Raw genomic sequence first — 25,048 nt, 5'->3', positions numbered from 1 at the left:
AGCCAACACTCTGGCCTGAGACAGTAAAAAAATAAAGCTGGGATCAGAGTAACGGCCCTGCCATCCTCCCTGTGTGTCACTGGGCAAAGCAAGATACCTCCCTTTCTGGGGCCTCAATTTCCCAGGAAGGACTGGGCTAGTTCCTTTCCAACTCTAAACTGCCTTGATTTTACTTTACTGAAACTTCTTGGTGCTTGTCTATTGATGAAGGCTGCTTTATGTGCATCAGTTGCAGATTCCTAACCTACCTGATCACCAAGGATGTAACAAAACCCCATACTTGGTGCAGTGTGCTACTAAATTGTTTTAATTCCCTGTAGGCATCCTTCCCTTGCTAGTATCTTTTGAAAATCCCTGTGTTATATTTTTCAGAGAAACAGATACCCCCTTTTTTTTGAAGCATCGGGCAGCTTCATCAGCATTCTGTTTGGTTACATCTGTCTGAGCTTAGTCCTTCTTGTGTGTGTGTGTGTGTGTGTGTGTGTGTATGTGTGTGTGTGTGTGTGTGTGTGTGTCTGTGTGTGTTTACAGAAATTGACTTAGACAGGCCAGGATACTAACCTGAACCTAAAAGTATCTTTGAACCTTCAGCTATGTACAAAATGTGTCATCTGTGTCTGTGTCCATGTCTATGTTTTTTTCCTAAGAAGAGGTTCTGATGTCTAAGATGCAGAAAGATTAAAAACTTCTAACTCAAGATGTCTCCTCTTTGCATTTGTGATGTTTGCTATATTTCCATTCTGATATCACTGGGCACATCTAGAAAATACCTTTCATCTATGTGACTTTTTCACTGTAGGATTAGGATAGACTGGCTTCTAGAGCATTAGAATTTACTGCATAAAGCAGTCTTTAATAAAATATCTCTTTGAAGTTCCAATAGACAAAATATTCTCTTCTCAGCCCATTTCTTCACTTCTAAATTAAGAGAAGCAAGAACAAATCAGATTGTTCAGCAGTTTCTCTGAATTTGGACAACTTAGAATAGTAGAGCTAGAATAGATTCTGACCAACAGGAAACTGAGACACAGGCTCGATCCCTGAGTTGGGAAGATCCCCTGGAGAAGGAAATGGCAACCCACTTCAGTATTCTTGCCTGGAGAATCCCATGGGCAGAGGAACCTGGCAGCTATAGTCCATGGGGTCCCAAAGAACTGGACACGACTGAGCGATTAAGCATGTAGAGGACACATATGACTTGAACATATGAAATAAGTTTAAAATGAAATAGCACTGAGTGCTGAGTAATAATAGTTAACACAGTTGACTGCTTACTACATCTAGGCACCATAATAAGTGGTTTTGAATGTGTTAATATTTCTGTTACTGGTATAACAAATTTCTACAAACTTGGTAGCTTAACCAACCCAAATGTATTATATTACAGTATAAGAGGTCAGAAGTCCCAAATGAGTCTCACTGAGCTAAAATCAAAGTATCAACTTCCTTTCTGCAAACTATAGGAGAGAATCTATGTTCTTGCTTTTTCCAACCTTCTTGAGGCCACTTGCATTCCTTAACTGAGGGGTCCCCAACACCTGGGCCATGGACCAGTAGCCATCCACAGCCTGTTAGGAACCCCAGCAGCACACCAGGAGGAGAGTGAGAGGCAAGCCAGTGAAGCTTCATCTGCCACTTTCCTTTCTCTCCATTGCTCATATTACTGCCTGACCTTCCCCACCGCCCCCACCCCCATCCATGGAAAAATTGTCTTCCACCAAACCAGTCCCTGGTGCCAGAAAGATTGAGGATCACTGCCTTAACTCTTATATCTCCTCCTCCATCTTCAAAGCCAGCAACTTAGCTGCTTGCTTACCCTACTTCCATCGCCACATCTCTTTCTCTGACTCTTCTATCTCCTTTTACTTAAATGGATTTAAACTTTTGACTACATTTTGACTGTCTCGTTATCAAGGATACTCTCTGGATATTAAGGTCAGCTGATTAATTAACAGAATTAATACAACCTTAATTCCCCCTTGCCATGATACATAGCACATTCACAGGTTCTAGGAATTATAAAGAGGGGCATTATCTTCTACTACGATATTTAAACTTCTTTAATCCTCAGTAACCTCGTTTAAACAGATGAGGAAACTGAACACAGAGAGTTGACATGAATTGCCCCAAATCACACAGCTAGTAATGCAGGTATCTTACCCCCAGAAAATGCATTCTTCACCTGTACTCTGCACTGTGCTGAAAAAGGAGTTTTAGGTTAGACGACCATGTGTGGACAGAAGTAATTACAGCAGCTTCCCCAGAAGGTTTGGGCCTAGAAGAATAAATGTATATTCCATTTGTCCATTCATCCATCCAAAACTTTTGAGTATCTAATACCCATCAAGCTAAGTGCTAGAGAATCAAAATAAAGTTAGACATGGCTCCTGACTTTTAGATTTTGCAGTTACCTACAAGAATTGTCAGAGCAATGAACAATAATTACACAGTAGGAGATAAATCCTATTGTAGAAGTCTCTCCAAGATGATAAGACATATATGTGGAAGGGAGAGACTAACTCTACCTAATTATAAGATATGGGTTTAATTTTTCCCAACTACCTTTCCAGACATATTTTTCAGTATTTGGTTTTTACAACTCAGCCCAAGTACTCTTGTCTCAGTTTCACAAAGAAGGATTGTTATTTCTGCTTTTGCTCTTGTCATTTCCCAGTCCTGGCAGGCCTTCTCTCTACTTTTAGTTGTTGAATTCTACTCATCATTCAAGACTGGGCTTTTTGTGCCTGTATCTGTCTTCCTGCATGGATGGGTTTGCCCCATTCAGAGAAGGTTCATGTTCCCTGTACTTAAAGGTACCTGGCACTTACCGGCTCTTAGTGATTGTTGAATTAATATATGAGTGAACACAAGACCACCTCAGATCCCACTGAGATCTCATTTTCCTCCTAATTCATGGAGGACTCCTTTGGCTTCCTGTCTCACTTGGTTTATCAGTTTTATAAGCATTTCTGTTTCATCCCACGCTCTACTTCTCGACCTTCTTTGCGGAGACAGAGATCACATCTTCTGAGTCGTGCTCTGCGGCACTCAAATAACTGCTGATTTTAAAATGATTGACTCTAGGCTCACTGAATAGCATCCTACTTACAGGTGACCTTGGCTGAACCTCATCTCTCAAGATCCTGAGATGAAGTAAAATTCATTTGACACAAAACACATGTTGATAGGGCCGTCACCGGCAATGGAGCGGGTTGTTCGCAGTATGTAGGCGCCTGGCTCTTGGAGAAAAGGGTATTGAGATCAGTCCATGCTCCTTTCTACAAACCGTGAGCGATGGGGCTGCACTGCACATAGGAAGTCATACTTCATTTGAACTTTTACAATCATACGCTCTCTTTGCTAAGATCTGGGCCTTTGGGGATATCCACCTAGGCGTCATGGCTTTTATAAATTTACCCAAAGATTCTGTATGGGTCTCAAAGGTTCTGATTTTTTGATGATTAAAGAGGCCCTTTAGGATACTTCAGAATCCTTATAAAAAGTAACAGCTATCTCTATGCTATGCAGAAATAATTAGAATGTAATTCTTAGAAAACAGGGACTTCAACTGTTTTGACCAGTGTCACATCATTGGTATGGTGGATATTCAATAAATACTTGTTGAGTTAATGAATAAGATGATGTAACAAAAATAACATTTTTACTGACTTTGGCACAGAAGAACATTATTTTCTGAATCCATCTATTTCTTAATTCACTTTATTCTATAACGTGTATCCCCTTATTTACCGTGAGTGAAGTTCATTTGCAAACAAGAATAAAAGAGAAATGGGAGAATTCATACAGACAACCAGCATATGAGAAAAAGGATTAAAATAAAGTTTTCAGGATGAGTCTCCTCTTGGAAAAATATATTATATACTGGCTTACCCAAAAGGCAATGTGTTAGAGAATAGATAAGAACTTTGAAATGAGTCAAGAGGCATGGATCTCAGCACTGCTTTTTCCTGCACATGTGATATATGAGCTTGGGCACATCACCTGGTCATCTGTGCCTTGGTTTTCTTATTTGTGAATCTGGAGTTTCACCCTCTGACTCTTGTCATCCATCAGTAGGGATGCTGCAAGGGGCAAATGGCATAATGCATATCATTGTTCCTTGCAAGATTAAAAGCCACTTACTGTTCAACAAAACATACCTCTCAATCCATGCCAAGTTCTACATTCTACTGTGAAAGGATCAAAAAGATGATGGAAGGAACTAACCACCCCAGTGGTGTCAGCCTTTCTCACTATTCCATTCTGAGTTTTGTCTACAGGAAACATCTGCATTTGCAAATCTTATAATTAAAAAATTAACTAAGTCTATATTAATTGCATGCTGTTCTACAGATATATTGCTTTTCTGTAGTAGATGTTACCAAATGAATTATGTATGATCCCTGGATGATGAGTCTATCAGCACTTTTAAAGAAAGTATGAAATGAGGACTCAGCCAGGAGTTAAGATCTAGTTCTTACTACTTCTTACCAGCAGTGTGATTTTAGGTGAGTTATCTCACCTCCTTGAACCCCCATTTTCTCTTCTAGAAAAGAGAAGTAAATAGTAACTGTCTCACAAGGTTTGTTTGTTTCCCCATAGAGAACATGAGATGAGTAGATAACTAACTTTATAAACCTGAGCGACGTACAGATTACTCTATGGTGAGGCTGGTTTTTATTATCCAAGGTCACAAAGCTCATTACAGGGATCCTGGGAAAATCAGCCACTGCTCGACCCTGCTTTTCCTGCGCGACCCCTGTAACCTTGAGCAACCTGGGGAAGAGGTAATTGAACAGCAACTACTAGTTCGGAAGAAACAGAATCAAGATATCGAAGCTATTGACTCGATATTGACTCACCCTTAAGGTAGTAAACAATGCTTTGGTCTCTGACCTTTCCGCATCCTGGGGCAGTCAATAACCTGGCCTCTAGATGCAGCGTCTGCCGCCGATTCTGATTTGGGAGTACTTTAACCTTGAACTGAGCTCCAGGTAACCAAGGCAACAGGAAGTCAGCTTCTGCATCAGAGGAGCTGGAATCCATAAATCAAGTCTCTAATGCAAACACAGTGTGCAGGTAGAGGTTTAAGAGGATAAGTGATCTATGAGAAATTACCTTTGAAAATGAGTGACTGTCCCTTGATAGGCTATGCACAGTTTCAAAGACTTTTTTAAAAAAATTTTATCAATCGAGGTCAACAGATTATGGTAGAATGTTTTCATATAAGTTTAACTTTTTTTATTTCTCTTTGGCTCATCTGTCTTAATTATGAACAGATGTTGGATTCACAAAGTTATTAGCATTAGTTATTTCCTCCTTTAAGAAAGTACTGGCCTCCAGATATGCAAGCCTCAGTACAGTTTGTACTGTGTTGGGGTTTGGGGCTGCTCTGAACACATCTACCAAGTGTGCTATTCGTGCAGTCTGCTGTCTGAATTTGACAGAGTGATCCTTTCCCAGATCGAAGCCATCATTGCCTTTCCTCATGCCCCAGTATAAGCAGCAGGGCCACACCTCAGTGGTCTAGTCAGGACGGTGCTGAATCTGGGTTTCTTCATGACTGATATCCAGCCTCAAAAATCTTCCTCCCTTAAAGAGAGCAGCCAGGCTCATGCTGGAAAGAAACTTGCCAAATACCCCACCATTCTGCCATCACCTAGCATTTGTGAGAGCTTGGTTCTGAAATGTTTCACATTCGTCTGGTCCTTTGGGTACCTCTCCATGGAGCATCAGCTGCCAGCTGGAATGAAGGGAAGCCAAGACTTCCAGTGGCCAGCCTGTCCAGTGCTGTCTCCCAAGGAGAAGTCACTCATTCCAGTCTCCTGAGACCTCTGCTCCTAGACAGAGTTTGTGAATTGCTAGTACTGTTATATTAGCCTTCGTTTAAAGTTTATCTAATATTTTTGCCCACATATACTACTTCTGGAATTGTTTCCCTAGTGCTTTCAAAACTCAAAAATGTCTGAGAAAACATCAGGATTTTTTTTGTTTGTTTGTTTTCAAATTCATTGGATGGCAATTAGCAAACACTACTATAATCTAGAAAATCCAAAATTATCTAGGGCTTTCAAGATAGCAAAATAGTGGCCATCTGAATTATAGAGTGTTCCAAGTGTCATTTCATTATTTTTAACATATTCTGTCCTATAAACACTTGAGTAGCAAAGTACACCCAAAAGAGGTATGATCAGATCCATTTTAATGGCATGATGTGGGTTGTGAATCTCTCTGCTTGAAAAGGGTACAACCAAAATGGCTTAAAATCACTGCGTTCCCAAGTGAAAGTTAAATGTCTGCCTGCTAATCCTGTTTATGGCTCAGTCCTTGTGCATGTCATAATTTGAGTAAAGACCTACCTGTCCCACCTGTGTCCACAGGTAAAAAGAGGACAGACAGATCAGGGAGAGGACCTATAATCCAACAGGCCTCTGGCAGCTTAAAGTTCCAGAGGTATGCTGTGCCAAGGATGCTTGCACCCATTTGACGGTAACAGGGCCAGGGTGGCACAGGGTACCACTGTGGGGGATTCTCCTGACTTAGGCTTTTTGTCCCATTGCTAATTTGTTAGCCATCCCCAGTCAAAGTGCATCAGTCAGTCTACCCTGATAACCATACTCTGATAGACTTCTAGATTCTTTCTAAACTATGTGTATTTTCTCAATGGAAAAACAGTTAAAAATATGTTTGTAGTTTAACAAATATTAACAATAAAGAAGGCTAAAGGGCAGAAGTAAAAACTCCCACACTAATCTTTCCTGTGCTCTCCTTCCTCGGAATAACCACAGTTAACTATTTGGATGTATCTCCTGGCAGAAAATTCTGTTTGCATTTTACATATATTCCCTATGTTTACCTTGCCTATCCCTTGCACACCTGCATATTTTCAAACAGGCATCATCCAGGAATCATTTCCACGATTGTTGAACTTCCTGATTTCTTGATGGTTGTGCCTTGCAGTCTCTGTCATAGAATTTGATGTTTGTGCACCCCCACTGTCAAAACTCTATGAAATCAAAAAGCAAAAATGGTATTGTTATTTACAGCTCCTCAAGTGGAAGCTTCAGAGGTTGGGGTGGGGAGTAGGAGGAAGGTAGTAGAAGGTAAATGAAAATATCAGTATTTCTTCCTTAGGTGGTTACAGATGCAGGTGTGATACAGGGCCTCTGTCTCCTCAGTGTGAAGCATGCTCTCGGTAGGCTGGGTCATGGGCAGATGTTGGAAGGTGGCCAGTGCACCAAGATGACCTCTGAGTTTAGCATCTGGCTACTTGAAAACTTCCAGCTCTGACAATAACAGTTGGAGGAGTTTAGTCAATTATCTCTTAACATCCCAGAAATGTGTTGACCTCTTCTATAAAATTAAGAAAATAGTAATCTCTACACTACATGCTTCACAGGGCTGCTGTTAGGCCCAAGGAAGCAGATCTCACTTGGAGGTAAGTTGACAGTCTGGGAGGGACCAGTGTCACTCAAGTTGGTTGGATGGGAAAAAAGGTCAACAATTGCTATGATATAGCTCCATTTCTTGTTGCTATCAGTGGTCTGTAGCCTACCATTATAGAAATTCTGAGCAGATGACCTTTTGACATGGATTCAGATACCTCCAGTCTCTGAACTTATGCCTCAGTGAGCTGGAGAGTGATTTTTATAAAGATTTTTTTTTTGCAGCTAGAGATGTAGAAGGTGCCCAGAAATTCTTGGTCATGTCAGGTAGGAGAACTGAGGCTTTGCTGGCTGGTTTTAGTTTGACCTGTGGAGCAAGTTATAATAGTGATAGTAGTTATAACAGCAATAATCATAACAGGGAGCACTTATATAGCATGGACCATGTGTCAGACATTGTTCTAAGCCGTTTATATTGACTGACTTATGGATGCTCCAAAACACCCCTATGAGCGAATGTGGTTCCATCCCATCTGCACAGTTAAGGAAGCTTGAAGTTTGGAGACGTTAAGCAACTTGCTCATGATCACGCAGCCGAAAAGTAAGAGGGCCTGGATTTAAGCCCAGGAAACAATGCTCCAGAATACTTCTTATAATGTGTCAGGTAGTAAATTTCCAGGCCCATCCACAGGCACTTTATAGGAGCCTACCAAGGCTTTTCAGCATCATAAAGATGGGACTGTTATGACCAGACACTCAGAGGCCCCCAAGGACAGCTCTCACTTGGTCTAATGACTATTTACACAACAGTCCCCACAGGGCATCTTCTGCCTCCGGAAGACTGACTTCTTGCTTGAATCATCTTCATTCCCCACCCATGACTTAGGAGACACTCTCCTAAGCACTGAGAATGCCCTTCCTTCAACCATGCTGCTCTGGGAAGCCTTTCCCCACTTCTTCCCACACTAACCCCTGCCTCCCAAGCACCTAGAATGAATAACATACAGACCTGCCCACACTTGTCGCCCAGTTTTTCCTTTTCATTTAGTCTTGTCTCCTCAGCTGGATGAGATGAGAAGCCTCGCTAGGATGGGGTCCCCTTCTCCCCTCCATGCTGTGTATACCACAACCTCTGTAAAAACAGGCTTCTTGACACATGGAAGGTAAAAGTGTATGTGATGGATAACTCTGTTAGACCTGTGCCCTGACCACTACTTCCAGGTAGCCCACCCAGAATGTTGTCACCACTAACAGCAGCCACAAAACCAAAACCAGTCATGCCTCTAATTCATTTTTTTTTTTTTTAACATTCTAAAATGTCATTCTTGCAGCAAAAGATCAGATCATTTGATGATGTGACCTCGGGTCATTTTGAGATTTTATGTTGTCTGTCTTCCTGTTTCTTTCAAGTGACTGTAGGCTTTGGGGTTATTGTTTTTTTAGGGATACCAAGTCCCCACTTAAAAGTGGACCAAACGGCAACGCATAGTAAGAACGAGGGCTCAGCGTCCGCCGTGATGACCAGGAAGAAGCCAGCCGCGGTGGACAGTGTTGCCATCCCACCTGCCCCAGTGTTATCTCTCCTTGCTGCTTCGGCAGCAACGTCGGATGCAGGTGAGCACTGCAGATGCTTTGGATTCACCCCAGGGAAAGTGGGCATGGCGAAGCCCTCTGGGAATGTGCTACTGAATACAGGTAAGAGTTCTGTGCTCAGCCAACCTCCCATAGACACTGGGCACGGGCGCTGTTTCAGCACTGGATTTTTCAAGTGGGACAAGGTCTAAGAAAGAAGGAGATCATCTCAGAACCTGGAAGCAGAGGTCAGTGAGTAATAGTAACAGTATTAATCATTGAAACCTTCGTAATTACTAGTCTCGGCATGAAGGACCTTGTATGTGTTATCTCATGTAGCTCATAAAAGAGCTCTCTGAAACAAATCTGTGCGTCTTCATTCCACAAGAGGAAGCTTAGGGTAAGGAAACTTGCCCCGGGAACTTTTAGACAGTCAAGATTCCAACTCAGGTCCAAAACACCTGGTCTCGACCACTGCATTTCACTACTTCCTGTGCTCACCAGGGTTAGACTATAATCAGCGCTTCCCTGAGGCTTGACTTATTCTACCTCATGATGTCATGAATTCCTCAAGAGCCACCTGGCTCCTCACTAGTGATTTATAAAATACAAGCTTCTCACTCAGACATCCCTTATGCTCTGCCTTCCATTACTTCACACATCATCTCCTGTATCAACTCCAGTGTGCCAGACTCATCCCTACTGCCAGGAAGGAAGACCTTGTGTTTGGCTTAACACCTTTCTTGAGGACAGCCTTACTTAATTCCTATTCACATCCTTCAGATCTTCAAGGCCCAGCAAGTAAGTCACACCTCTGAATACCAATAGCGTCCAGCATCTCTGTCGTGCATTTGGACTACATAAGAAATGCTTCTCTTTAACTTTTCTCTCGTGGCAGAATTGTATGTACCTTAGAGATAGAACCCATGATTTAGATTCTTCTGTCTCCATGGCACAGCGAATGATGGCACATTCCATAAAATGTGTTAAATTGATGTACTGGTAAATCTTAGGCATATTGCAGTATTTAGAAATGCCTATTATGATTAGAAGCCCAAGAAGACACTCATTATTGATATTCACGCTAAACCCATCTTTCTCCAGGCAAGAATACTGGAGTGGGTTGCCACACCCTCCTCCAGGGGATATTCCCAACCCAGGGATCGAACCCAGGTCTCCCGCATTGCAGGTGGATTCTTTAACATCTGAGCCACCAGAAAAGCCCTCTAATTCAGCAGGTTGCTTTAAATAGAGAATTCAACTTGTCTACATACTCACCTCTTTCTCGGAGACCATTGGTAATCAGAAAAGGAGGCCAACTGAAATAACAGAAAGAAGTGTTTGGCATGACTTCCCATGTTGAGTCTCACAAAATATCAGTAGGTGTTTTGTGATAAATGTTTTCAAACTTAGATGTGTGTGAGGAATGCTACTCTGTACCTGCTTCCTTTCTGTAGGGTTTTCCTAAGCCTTTAATTGACCAATATGCACTGTGAAGTTCCAGGAGGGTGAGACACAGAATTTCACAATCTTACCTGACCATACAGCTCATTTTTTTCTGGGAATAGTTCTTAACATCTCTTGGAAATGGTACTCTTCCCCACCACTTGGGAAATCTTGCTTTGAAGAAATGGGATCGTTCTCTCCAATATGATCAAGAATATTAGCATCTTTCACATGCTAGGTGTGAAATGAAAGTTTCTGATGGAAATGCCAGGTAAAGGATGCCAGCTATGAGAACAACTCTCCCTCTAGGAGGGAGAATCACAGAGGAAAGGGGAAGAAGCTGCCCCTGAGACTTGCAGCACCTTTGTGAAAGGGCATCCGTGGATAGAGAAGTAGGCACTGCTGCCATGCCTAGGACTCTTGAAATTCATCACTTGGCTGGAGCAAAATATTTGGGCCAGAGTCTGCATGTGTGTGTGTGCATGCTAAGTCACTTTAGTTGTGTCCCACTCTTTGCAACCCCATGGACTGTAGCCCCCCAGGCTCATCTGTCCATGCGATTCTCCAGGTAAGAATATTGGAGTGGGTTGCCATGCTCCACTCCAGGGGATCTTTCCAACCCAGGGATTGAAACCACGTCTCTTATGTCTCCTGTGTTGGCAGGGGGTTTCTTTACCACTAGTGCCACCTGGGAAGCCCAAAGTATGCATACCCATCCAGATAACTGCTTATTGAACTCCATCAGTTAAGCTCTGGAGACCTCCCTTTATGGATTTAAAAATTAGCCTGTGTGTTTCCACCTTTGCTTGCCAAGAATAGCTATTTCCCAGAGGCAAAAGACAGGTGATCCCCTGTTTTCCTTTCCTGAACTCTTTCCATGCTGAGTGAGAGAATGCATTTTTGGGATCCCAAGCTTCTACAGGCTTGCCTCCTCTATTTGCATTCAATAATTTACAAATATGCCAAATGGGCATAGAAACAGGTGGATATTAAACTTTTAAACCCGCCTTTCTGGTAATAAGAGCTGAGCCAAAGCCCTCCTGTTTCAGGATACAGGAATAGGCTGTTTATTTTTGGCAGTGCTCAAAGGAGAGAATTTCACAGATTTGGTCCATTTCCGGGTCTTAGGCTGCTGAGCAAAACTTTATGGGAAAATAAGCTAAAGATCTACCGCAGGTGCTGGAGACCAGACCTTCCTGAGATTCCACTCCCCACAGACAAATGTCTTCCCACAAATCTAAGAGAGTTAGAGTTGCACAACCCGGGATCATGCCCAATGCCCCGTTTCACACGTGAAGACATTGATGCTTCCAAAACTCAGAAATTTGCCTGAGGTCATGCATTTGGATTAGAATTCAAATTTCTTGATTTATTGCCTGATTTACAGTGGAATCTCATTTCTGTCTTAGGCCCAACAATAGCAAAGGCAGATTTCTTTCTCCCTAATTATGGACTCCTAGTTTTTTTTAGAGAACAGTGAGTGAAACTCATAATTGGGTGCTTTAACCAAAGTCAAGCATACAGAAGACAGTTAATAAATAGTTTCTGGGTTTGGTTTCATTCAGTTGGGTGCTTGTACACTAATCATGCATATTTCCTATGAGAAAACTCACTTTATTGTTTTCTTTAGAGTACCATCTTTCATTATAAATCAGGTAATTTAGAAGTTACTTCTGGCTGTATACAGAAATCAACTTATTTTCCAATAGGTCATCATTTCTATGGAATGATTTTGAAGACCCAGACAAGGGCAGAGAAGGAAAAGGAAAGAAGAGTAAAATAAGTTGCTTATAAAGCAAAGTTAATTGAAGAAATCATTTATTGAGGTTTTTTTTTTTTGGCCCCATGGCATGCGGTATCTTAGTTTCCCGACCAGAGATGGAACCCATCCCCCCTGCAGAGGAAGTACAGATTCCTAAACCACTGGAATGCCAAGGAATTCCCTATTGAGATTTTTAAAATGCTAAAATGATTCAATTAACTTGAAATTCCATTTACTTTAAGGTATCTAGTACAGTCCCTGACACATAGTAGGTGCTGAATAATCACTGAGTGAAATGAATGATTACGAGGCAATAGCTCTATACGTTATTCAATACCAAACAAGATGGGAGACATCTGAGAAAAACATGCTTGATATTGGAACTGTTTAAAAAGCAAATGGAAAACATTTGACAGACATGTGGTAGGTTGTTGGTAAATACTTGCCAAATAATTTATGAGTCTATAGTCCTAATGGTTTTTTTTTTAGACAGGGGAAAGAAAAAAAGGACCGTTTCCCACTTCATTTTATAAACATGAAATGGAAGAAATGAATGTAGGTCAGAGGCTTAAAAATATGTCTTTTCTAGCTGGTGTGTGTGTGTATGTATGTATTTTTATTTGTTTCAAGGAATTTTTTTTTAGCTTCTCCGAGTCTGGTAGTCATGCTGCTTATGAAGTTATTGATTTGGAGGAGGAGGCAGAAAAGCTGGAAGAGACGGTGGCCAGACTGAGAACCAGTCGGTCTGTGAACTTCTGGGAGGGAGGGAAAGCAGTGGCTGCCACTGGTGCTCAAGCAGGTCAGCTTTCGTGATCAAACTGCTCAATAGCCATTGATCAGCTACAGTCCCCTGGCACAGCACAGGAGGTCTGGTTCAAGGCAGCACGGCATCATTATTGTGAGTAATTAGGGCTAATGCAGTGAAAGCTTCAATAAAGTTTGTTCGAAATGATGCATAATTTGAAATAACTTCTATTGCCCTGTTCCAATAGTGATTGAATAACCACACCAGATAATGTGCTCCTGAATAAGTTAGCCTGATTTTTCTGATCCTCTACACATTGAACTGATTTCTCAAGGAGGTTATGGGATGTGCAGAGAGTACAGGATTTCACTCCTGAAACATGCCCCCACACCTTGTATTTAGGATGAGACTATATTATTAAGTAAATTACAAATTTTGTAGGCACTTCATAAAACACCAGGAAAATAAATTTCTTTGGTTTCTACACGGAGTCTAGAGTAGTAGTGATGGAAAAACAAGCAAATAGGCAGGCATTCCTTTTTTGTTCTCTCTCTCTCTCTCTCACACACACACACACACACACACACACACACACACACACACTGATCATCTCTCATCTTAAATTCAAGCAGGGAAAAAGACATGTATCAAAGTTGCTGTCACCAAATCTCACCTGTTCAAGGTATAGTCTTGTTAGAGATGACATAGGGGCAACAGAGGGAGCATAGCTCTTAGTTTATAGTTTGTATCTGTTTTGTATCAAGGCTAATACACTATTCTTTCAAACTTCATGATAGGTCTTGTTTAGAACTATCAGAGTAAGTGAAAATATTTAAATTTCACAAGTCTATCAAATGTTTAGACATTTGTTTCTAAAAGCAAAAGGGTGGAATAATATCCAGTTGCAAATGCAAGAAGCAATGAACAGGAATTTCAGAATTGTAAAGTAATTTATTTGTTTTTTGTCATATGGGGAATCATGATCTGAAGCTCCTGATAAAAATAACAGGTCAATTCAGCCAATAGTCTTGTCCTTCAAAAAGAACTAAAATAGAGCAAATATATGTGCAAGTTAATAGGATTTGGAACATCTAAGAGCCATAAGTATACAAACCAAAGAAGTCATCAAATTGTAAAATAAATTTCTCTAAGTCCAGATTAATCACTTAAAATATACAGGAGAAAAAGTTCAAAAAGATTTAGAGAAAATAAAGCTTTATTTAACAAACATATCACTCAATTTTCTAAAGGGCTACTTACCTGCTGATGTTGAAGTAGCTCAGAATGAGCTCAGTAGCTCAGTAGTAAACAGACTCTGTTTGCCTTGCAAGCTCTACTGAACACAAAGTCCTAAAAGAGCCCCCTCCCTTTGCCTCTAAACTGGACATCCTAGAAAAACTGAGTTCTTGTTATGACCAAAGCTGTCCAATTCGATGGACACAAGTTTGAGCAAACTCCGGGAAATAGTGAAGGACAGGGAAGCCTGGCATGCTGCAGTCTATGTGGTCACAAAGAGTCGGACACAGCTTAGCGACCAAATAACAAGGCTGTAAACATCCCCAAGAAACATCAAATTCTCCAGAATCTGGCCCCTGCCTTCTGCTCCAACCCCACTTGCTTGAAAATGTCAGCCAGCCTGAAACTCCTTTGGAATCCCCGTTGTCAGAGACTTTGCAAAAAACTAAAAACTCATGTCAAGGATTCATTCAGCTCTTTAATGAGGAAACCAACATGGTGATAAAACTGGTCCAGAAAGAATTAGAAGAAAATGGCATTGCAGGAATGTAGGCATTGGAGAAAGAGTCCTCAGCAAGATTGCTCAGTGAATGTCCTAATGGGCAATAAAACCATAACCTCTGGGCTTATATTTTCTACTGGAAAGAAATAATTTGCATATTTTCTGGGCAAAAGTCTACAAGTTAATATATTACCTGGCAGAATCTGAGCCTTTAATCAGCAGTGGATAGTGAATTCAATAAGGGTATATTTCCCTAGATAATTAATAATCCTTGGGCAGGCCTGTAAAATGACACTAAGACTCCAAAAGGACATGCACCCTTCCATTTACCTTGCTTCTAAGTTTTGGCTCATTTTTCTTGAAACCACTTGTGGGCTGTGCAACACTCTAGCTGAACGCATGTGTTGCTGCTTCTGATTGCCTGCGTTGGAAGCTCAATACTGCACTAAACAGTGTTCACATCTGTGGACGGGGAAAAGCATGGTACCCAGCATAGAGGATTGTGGTGAGGAATAGATGAAGTAAGACTTAAGCAAATCTTAGCAGAGGGCCTGACATATAGGAAGAGTTCAGCAAATAAATCTTATTGTCACTGCTACTCTTGTTGCTGTTAGAAATTGTTATTGCTATTACCTGTTTTCCACCCTGGAATGTTCCTATCTCCTTCACCCACTCCTCAAGCTGTTTGGATATTGAATTCGTGATTATTCTTCTTCAAGGCTCATCCTAAGTGTCTTCAACTCTAAGAAGCCTTCCCTTACACCCACTTTGAGAATCACCCCATGGCCAAATGGGACACCCCAGCTTCTGTGCCCCATGGCTCCGTACAAGCCTATTGATCATTGATCCCTACCTTTAATATGGTGTCTGTGTCCCATGCTGCAGTGTCCACTGCCCTATTGTCAGACCTTATTCAACTTTTTTAAACTTTATTTTTAATTGGAGGATAATTGCTTTACAATATTGTGCTGATTTCTTCCATACATCAACATGAATCAGCCATAGGCATACATATGTCCCCTCCCTCTTGAACCTTCCTCCTATCTCCCACCTCATCCCACCACATACATGTGGAATCTAGAAAGATGGTACTGATGAACCTATTTGCAGGGCAGCGGTGGAGATGCAGGCATAGTGAACAGACTTGCGGACATAGTGGGGGAAGGCGAGGGTGGGACGAATGAATTGAGGGAGTAGCATGGAAACATGCATTGCCATATGTAAAACCAATAGCCAGTGGGAATTTGCTACATGCTGCAGGGAGCCCAAACCCAGTACTCCTCATTCAACTTTGAAACCCCAGTATCTAGCTCTGATGTGGCATGGGCAAGCAATAGCTAACCATTAAATATTAGTCAAAATGAATTGGACAACAACTGTCTCCTGCACAAAGCCATCTGGTGCATGAAAACACATACTCTAGCATGATATTTACTAGAGTTGAGAAGCATTGATTTGCTTTTATTTTCCATGTCAGCCCCAGAAACAGCAAATCATCCTGAGACTGTTCCACAAGCAAAAGGAGCAACCTGAGAGGGACCCCTGGGGGCTCTAGAATCTTTTGTTCAGTAGTAGCAGACCAGCATCTGGCTAATCCACCAGGATATCCTCCAAGGAAGATTGTTTTCAAGTTAAAAAAAAACAGCCTAAATGGCATGGTATATTTGGTAAATGGGTATGTGTTTATTCAGAGAAGGAGGAGCTTGTACACAAATATGAATTCCTTTACTCAGAAATTCTTTGGGGTTTTCAGGGTGAACTTCTCAATGGAAAGCTGGAGATTACACTGGCCTATGAGTACTTTACTATTTTATATATACCATTCTTGAATTCTGTCCAAAGTATTGATTTCCTGAGGGCAGCAACCATTTCCTATTTAAGATTTGTTCCATTCAATGAGTATTGAGTAACCCATGAATTTCCAGAACCTTGGGCTAAATGGGATGAAAACAGAGGAAAAAACACAAGAATACTGCTATTAAGCAACACTTAATCACATTTGGGTGTCAAGAACCTCATGTGGTGCTGAGTTATATAGTAGATACTCAGTAAACGTGCCTGGACTGGATTTAACTAATTTTGCTCTCTTCAGAGTTGAAATTTTAGGAAAGATAGAGGGTTTAATGACAGGTTGGAAAGTGCTATGCCTGTGAGAAGTTTAACTCAATTTATCTTCTCCGAATGCTTTGTACAGATTACACTCCCAAACACCTCTTGCCACAATCAGACCCTCTTAAAAACAGAGTAATGATAATAATACATTTTATCATCTTCCTAGGGATAGTATCATTCACACCTTCATCGAAGCCCAGTGGGAGGTTTGGCTGTGAGGCATCACACACCGGGGGAGTCAGGTGTGATCATTGTAATAATGATCCCACACTCAGAAATGCGGGAAAGAAAACCTCCCACACATGAAGTGATTCCTATTAAGATACTCATTTTATATCAAATATTCAAACTCCTCTTTATAAATAGGAGAGAATGAAAGGACACTCTTCCAGGGCAGATTTTATGTGGCCGAGAACAAAAGGGCACAAATATTTTACGATCAGTTTTGAGATGAAAGTGACACGCCTGCCTTATTCATTGGCTCTTTCCATTTCCAGAAGTCTAATTAGATTGTTAGTTTAATGGTGGTGAGATAATTTAGTGGCAACTGAAAGCAATTGTGTTAATGAGAAGGGGGGACAGTGCTTTTGGTTTCCTGTAATTAATGGAGAGTTTTTGAAAAACTTCTTGGTTCCAGTGAAGTTGGCATACTGAGCCCAGCTGTGAAAGGGGACAGGGTCTTTCCTGCTTATTGCTGCGGAAATGGCCTCAGGCAGTGTGGAAGAACTGTGTAATGACTGTCATTAAGAATGATCTTAAGTGGTCCAGGCAGACTGTAAGTCAGTCTAAGAGACTGAAGAAAGAGGTTTAGAGAGAATAAACAGGTGTGACAAAGAGACAGACAGACATAGAGAGAGGTATAACTCACCCGCAGCCCACTTCACTCTACGTTTGAGAGTCGTCGTGATAATCCCAAAGCACCTCCCAGGGGGATTCCTTCTCCTACTTATACTGGAATTGACAAGACTGGTTTAGAATAGACTAGAAGGGATCTCTGCAAACCCCTTCATGTGGCAGCTGAGGAAATTGAGCCCAGAGAAGTGAACTGAATTACAAATATTACCTGCTAGAAATTAGGAAACCTGGACTCTTTCTGGCTACCACACAGAAGTTAAAACTGGATTTGAAATGCAAGGACCAGTGTTATTGCATAGCCTGCAGTACTTAATTTCCTTACGTGAGTAACAGTCTAACTAAGACTTCTGAGTCTCAGTTGCCTCATCAGTGAGATGGGAAAAATAATTTCTGCTTTTTAGACAGTGGTGAGAAAGAAATGAAATAGCAGATAAAAACACCAATCACATACTCAAAACAATATATTACTGTCTTATGACCCCTCTCATGTCAAAAATGAAGTCATGTCATGCTACGATTTAATCATGTAAGTCATAATTTAGTCATATTATGACTCAGATCATAACACCCATTAACTCTCTTCAGCAGTTTTATCCTTACTGCTTGCTTGCATGCTCAGCTGCTTCAGTCATGTCTGACTCTTTGGACTGCAGCCCACCAGGCTCCTTTGTCCATGGGGATTCTCTAGGCAAGAATACTGGAGTGGGTTGTCATGCCCTCCTGCAGGGGATCTTCGCAACACAGGGATTGAAGCTGAGTCTCTTATGTCTCCTGAATTGGCCGGTGGGTTCTTTACCTCTAGCACCACCTGGGAAGCCCCTTTGTTCTCACTACCTCCTCCAAATACGCTTACTTCATGCCACCTGTTAAAAGCTTCATATTAAGCTCATCTTACTGAAACTTCTAGAAGATTTTGTTACAAATTGTCAAATATTTTTTAAGTACCTGTCACAATGATACATACAAGTAAATACTGGCCCTTGCCCTAGGGAAACTTTCACACTATTTGGGAAGAACTGACTCTAAAACATGAAATGGCCAAATCATATTTTTAAATTAATAGATTGAATAACAGTCTCAGATACTAACAGAGCTATCGTTTAGCAACCAATGAATCATTAGTTTCCAGCTGAATGGCACTAAAGGAGTTTAGAGGACACTGAGATAATCTGGGGAGAGGAGAATTGAGATGGCCTTTGAAGGATGGATTAAATTAAATAAGTAGACAGAAGCAGAAAAGACAGGTTTACAGCATCTCTAAGATAGAAGTGTATGTGGAAATAATGACAGATAAAGCTGGAGAAAGGTTTGGGGTCAGAACCTGGAGTCCCTGAAATTCTCGAATGAGCCGTGACTCTTCTGAAGGACGATAGCAAAATAAAGCCATGGGCCAGTAGTTGTCTGCAGTTGTATTTCAATTGACCTACACAGCTTTATACATTTTTAAAAAAGCTAATTTGTAGATTTTCAACATCCGAAGGTTTACATAATAATAAAAGTTCTGGCTTTTTGGAAACCAGATTATCTGATAAAGTTGGACTCAGATTCCTACCTGAAAACAATGATTGATACAGAATAATATTTGTCCCATTGGATGGGCCATATTCTCATTATTTTTCCATGTCCTCTTCTATTTCCCCCCACCTTCTTTCATAATCCTGGTTAACCTCATTCATTGTATTGGCTCTCTGGGTCCCTATACAGAACCCTTAAAGGAATGTGACTTTGAGACAGCAACAGAACCAAAACAATGTGAAGAAGACCTACTCGAGCAGAAGTAGAACAGGTGATCTGTATTAATACCTGTGTTATTTAACTATGAAATTTGGGGGGTTGGAAAAAGCCTTTGAAGTTAGGAAAACCAGGGAAACCCAGGATTTCTCCTTGTCCAGTTGCTTGTCTTTGCTTTCTTAGTAAGGAAATATGGTATGAAACTCACTTTGAAATAGGGCAGCCCTTGCTTGAATCCATGAATCCATGACTTGTGTGTCCCTTGGAGCAATTATTTAATCCCTTAGGTCTTAGTTTTCATCTCTGTACAATAGAGATAGTAATGTCTTCACTTGGTTGTGATCACAATTAAATGAGGAAATATGTGAAATACTGCAGACTGCACTGTAGGTTCTCCAAAAATAGTTTCTCCCTCTTTCCTATAGTTTCATATGAGAGCAGAGATGATACAGTCCACTTACCTTTTATGGTCTATGGTATGACACAAAGAGTAAATGCTACAAAAACAATCATTGAGTAAATTAATGATTAAACACACACACACACATACACCCCACTACAGCCTCAGCAAAGAATAAAATTTCTTTTTCTTCTCTCTTCCCCACCCAAGACTCCTAAAATGTGACATCTGTTATTTTAATGTCCCTTGTAAGTAATGTTGTTAGTTTGTTTTATGAGGTCTACTTTTCTTTTTTTTTTTCCATTTATTTTTATTAGTTGGAGGCTAATTACTTTACAATATTGTAGTGGTTTTTGCCATACATTGACATGAATCAGCCATGGATTTACATGTGTTCCCCATCCCGATCCCCTCTCCCGCCTCCCTCCCCATCCCATCCCATCCCTCTGGGTCTTCCCAGTGCACCAGCCCTGAGCACTTGTCTCTTGCATCCAACCTGGGCTGGTGATCTGTTTCACCCTTGATAGTGTACTTGTTTCAATGCTATTCTCTCAGAACATCCCACCCTCGCCTTCTCCCACAGAGTCCAAAAGTCTGTTCTGTACATCTGTGTCTCTTTTTCTGTTTTGCATATAGGGTTATTGTTACCATCTTTTTAAATTCGATATATATGCGTTAGTATACTGTATTGGTGTTTATCTTTCTGGCTTACTTTACTCTGTATAATAGGCTCCAGTTTCATCCATCTCATTAGAACTGATTCAAATGAATTCTCTTTAATGGCTGAGTAATATTCCATGGTGTATATGTACCACAGCTTCCTTATCCATTCGTCTGCTGTTGGGCATCTAGGTTGCTTCCATGTCCTGGCTATGATAAACAGTGCTGCGGTGAACATTGGGGTGCACATGTCTCTTTCAGATCTGGTTTCCTCGGTGTGTAACTAGTAAAGCCACTATGGAGAACAGTGTGGAGATTCCTTAAAAAACTGGAAATAGAACTGCCATATGACCCAGCAATCCCACTCCTGGGCATATACACTCTGAGGTCTACTTTTCAAAGAGACACAAGGAGAGAACTTAGCTGCTCACCATCTCTCTCAGAGCTCCTCACCTGTTCAAGAATCCTCTTCCCTAGGAACTGTTCTGTGTTTCCTTGAAACCTCTTTAAATTAAGAGAAACCAGATAGCCTTCATACACCAATAAGGAAACGTGAATCTGTGCTACCAATAGGCAATTTCAAAGGACAGTGAGAAGGTACTGATGGAGGGAATTTCAACTCTTCAGTGTTTGCAGCAATGTCTGTGAACACCCTGTGTGGCCTGGACCCAGAGCTTGCCTCATAAAGATGACAGAGCTCAGAACAAAAGAGAGTAAGCCTGATAATACCTTTAAATTCAGCAGGGGATCAGACCAGCCTCAAGCAGTGTTCCTGGGTTGTTGGGAATGGTTTCAGTGCTCAGACACACTCCTCCAAGGGATTTTCTTGCCCTCCAATACCTGGAGATATTCTGAGAGGACTTTCATTATTTTGAAATTCAGTTTTTTTGTCAGTGCCTTTTAGGTACAATCCTGGTCTTTGTCTTGTGCAAGTTGCTAGAGTTAAGTGATTTGGGCTTTACATATGGAAAGTTCATTTTGTTGTGTAATTAATGGGAAGCAGACTTTGGGAAGCTGATGATCCAGGCCCTTATTTATATGAGAGCATATGTCTGTGTTTTGTTTATGACTCACTCTCTTACTCCACGCATTGTAACTTGGGTTTGTTTACACTAACTTTTCCTAGAATCCAAGCCACATGGTATATGAGCCAATAATTTATGGTCTCTAAAAGGAAAAGATGATGAACGAGTGTTTTCCTTTTAAATTGTCAAATCTTAAATTGAGGAAGAAATATTTGCTGCCTTGTGTCTATCCAAGCTTTTATTTGGAAAAAAAAAAAAGATAATAACAACAAACCCAACCTATTGGTTTAGTGCTCAGAACTTAAATGTATAGATAATTTGCCAAGAGAGCATATGACCACTCCCCACAATAAGCCATTATAATTCTGATCCAGATGTTCAGCCATGAGAAGACCTTTCCTCTCCCCACCCATCCTCTGTCTCTGTCACTCTGATTTCTGGTGTTATATAATCAATATATAACATGTACTTGTCTCCTTTTTCCAGGGAACCATAGTTTTAATTCATCAGTGGACTTATATGTTCAAGCTTGTTTTCTTAATGGCACTTAATAAATTCTAAACTTGTTTCTTTCAGCGAAGCTTCACTTCTCCTATAAGGTGGTTTGGAGTTCAGTCTGTACTTCATAGTACTTCAGTGCTTGTGATCGTAGCTTGGATACTCCAAACCGCTAATGGTGCTCTGAGGAGAGTAGTGAACAGCTGAAATATGTGAGGATCTAGTTTAATTTACAGTGATTTGGACCCCCTTCAATAAGTCCTTTTCTATTTTGCACACAGATTTTATAAAATAGATGGTAAGTGTTGGTTTAGGTTGAAGCACGTGGATTGTCCATTTCAAGTAAGTGAGCTGAGCTCCGTGCTAGGGCCTGGCCCGAGGGAGTTCGATCTGAGTGCCGAGCACAGCGGTGGGCTCCAGTCCCTATTTGTTCTAAGAATAAATAAGAGTGGCTAAGATATGGTCCTTGTGCCTTAAGAAAAAACAATTTAAAACAAGAGATAAGTGCAGATTAATCCCATAATCTTAAAACAGGACACCCTGTGTGATGTGCCATCAGAGAGACACAAGCAATGTACAGGGTACCAGAATGATTAACACTGAAATGAGAGTCCTTTCTGGCTTTTAGGGAGAGGACTTCATTTGAATGAATTCCAGCAGAAACTGGAAAGCACTGGAACCACAACTAGCATTGTTTTGTTTTTGTCTTTTCTTTTCCCACTAGGGCTGGAGAATTGCCTCTGGATAAAAGAAAAATGTAAGACTTCTCTTTTCCCTCTCCAACATGAGATGCAATATCCTTTCTGGCAGACACAATAGAGTTGGGCATACACCTGGGGGCTATGCAAAGTTATTGTTTCTGTGGTACACCCTTCCTTTACTAACCAGACACAAACATATGTGAAAGTCTAAAGCAATGGGTATAAATTGTTTCAGGGATATTTCACTGTGCAAATTGACATCTTTTCTTGAAAAACTTCAATAAAGAGAAAAATAGCATATGCATTTGAGTCACACAAATCATGCTTAGAAGGGGTTAAAGCAAAAGTTGACTGTGGGTATTCAGATTCTCTGGAAACTTCACAAACCTGGGCCCTCTCTGAGAAAACAAAAATAAGATTCCAGACTTTCACAATAGACTAAAACCAGTCAAATTAAATTTTGCAGATTTAAATAGAAGGCTTGCATTTAAGCTCAAAAACCAATTCCATGTAGCAATGGCCAAGTTTGGTGGCCAAACTTATGAAAGTGTTTAAGAGAGTTAATTGAGCTTCCATTTAATGTGAACCAACCATGTGATGTTGCTGGGAAGAAAAAAAAGGAGGCTTTTTGGTTGTTTGTTTTTATGTAGTTCACATTAAGTATAGTGCCATACACATTCATCACTTCATACTTGGAAAATCAGTTCCATCCTGGGCAACAAAATTTAAGGTGAGATTTGTCAGATGATTAAATCTCCAGTGGAGGGTAATCAAATGCAATATAGTCTAGAATTAATTTCATATGATATAAATAAAGGGATTGAGGACATTTTACCTAGAACAGAGAAGGCTTGGAGGTGTATAACTATTTTTACAGAACCATATTTATTCCTAAGTAAATGTCCTGCCAAGGAATTGAGAGATATGTCTGAAGGCACAGTACTGAGGTGTGAAAAATCAAGATGAGGACTTCATTCTCCTAATGTCCTGGTCAATGTGTTTTCTATCAGATTGTAAATAAAAGTCTGAGTTAAGTAAACATATGCAATTATTAAGACCAAATAGAAAAACAAAACATGAATACCAACCATTTGATCTAATTCTTAAAGTTCTAGCATGGTCAATAAGGATTTATTTCATCCAAGCCTAAATATTAAAAATGTGAAAATTTTCATAAGATCATGTCTGTTACATTGTTCTTTGTTCTTCCTTGTTTTTCTATTTTCTTTTTCAAAACTTACAAGAGAGAAAGAAAATCTCTCGTGATCACTTATGAACACGTATCTACAATAGCTGGAGTATTATATAAGTGATGGTATTTACAGCTAAGAATACTGCTCTGCCACATTTGAGAGGAAAGAAAAGAGAAATAAAGAGCCCTTTGAGAGGGTGCAGCTACCCCCGCCGCGTGACCACCTGGCATGCTGTGAGACTCAACAGATGTAGCGTCAAACTTTTTGGCATTAACTGCACTTCTATCCAGCCTCTCACGTTGTCTAGTCAGTCTGCTGGGGCTTGAGCCACATGCAACATACAAAAACCAAAGTTGATTGAACAGAGTCAGGCTAAACGGCTCTAGTATTCCTCAGTTAATGAGTGCCGCCACTCTCAGTTCACACCTCACCAAGCCCCTCTGACTATTAAGTATCACTCTCAGAAAAATGCCCAGACTTAAAATTCTCCTGTAGATGCATCCTGGGCAATTCCTGCTAATAATATGCACAGTTCACTTTGAGGTTGATATAGTTGCCCCTATTTCTTGTTTTCTGATCTCTGAGCTCATTCCCTTCACCAAGCTTTCTCAGGCCTGCTGAAGTCCTGGTTCCCTTTCTTAGAGGTTCTCTGAGCAACCTGGCTTAGTGGCTTAGTCTCTCTCTGGAGGCTAGTCACCACCACCTTTATCTGTCCAAAACTGTAGGTGGTTTGTCCAAAACCCAGGCTCATGAAAGGACTGGCATTTTAACCCCGTGGTTAAAGAGTCAAAGATTCTGAAAACCTAGGAACCAGGACCTCAGAACTGCCTTTCCAAAACATGGAGGTCAGCATAAAATCCCACTCCAGAGGCTCTCCATGAATGAAACACTCTTTTGACTGTCTTGGAATTGTATGCAATTCAATTCAAGGTGCTCTAGGGAATAGGAAGATTAATGATATTAGGCTTTGGTTTCTAGGGTTTAGAAGCTGAAACAACCCAACAGGAAATATTAATCAAGCATCTACTATGAGAAAGAAACTATAGTTCTCTTCATTATGAGGGGTACAAAGAAGAACACTGCCGTCTTCAAGAAGCTTTAATGACTTCTGAAGCCATGGATGCATAGAAAGCTAAATTCCTCAAGGATTAAATACTCAGTAAATAAAGTCTTCAGGAGCCTAGAAAAACAAAGGAAAACTTTTTTAAGCAGTTCAAATTTTTGA

General features: G+C 40.7%; 1 protein-coding gene across 3 annotated transcripts in view; it reads left to right on the top strand.

Moving 5' to 3' along the window:
- SETBP1 (SET binding protein 1) overlaps nucleotides 1-25,048 on the top strand; it is a 398,052-nt gene that overhangs the window by 359,786 nt on the left and 13,218 nt on the right. For 2 of the 3 annotated variants that reach the window (XM_070452640.1, XM_070452638.1), the window contains 2 exons: nucleotides 8,829-8,999; nucleotides 22,654-22,686. In XM_070452640.1, the coding sequence (XP_070308741.1) occupies nucleotides 8,829-8,999; nucleotides 22,654-22,686 (204 nt within the window). The remainder of the gene's footprint in view (nucleotides 1-8,828; nucleotides 9,000-22,653; nucleotides 22,687-25,048) is intronic. The other variant, XM_070452639.1, reaches the window with a different exon arrangement.

Source organism: Odocoileus virginianus, chromosome 22 (assembly GCF_023699985.2).
Source record: "Odocoileus virginianus isolate 20LAN1187 ecotype Illinois chromosome 22, Ovbor_1.2, whole genome shotgun sequence".
Classification (NCBI taxonomy): domain Eukaryota; kingdom Metazoa; phylum Chordata; class Mammalia; order Artiodactyla; family Cervidae; genus Odocoileus; species Odocoileus virginianus.
The sequence above is the reverse complement of the archived record's forward strand: the minus strand, read 5'-3'. Positions and strand labels throughout refer to the sequence as shown.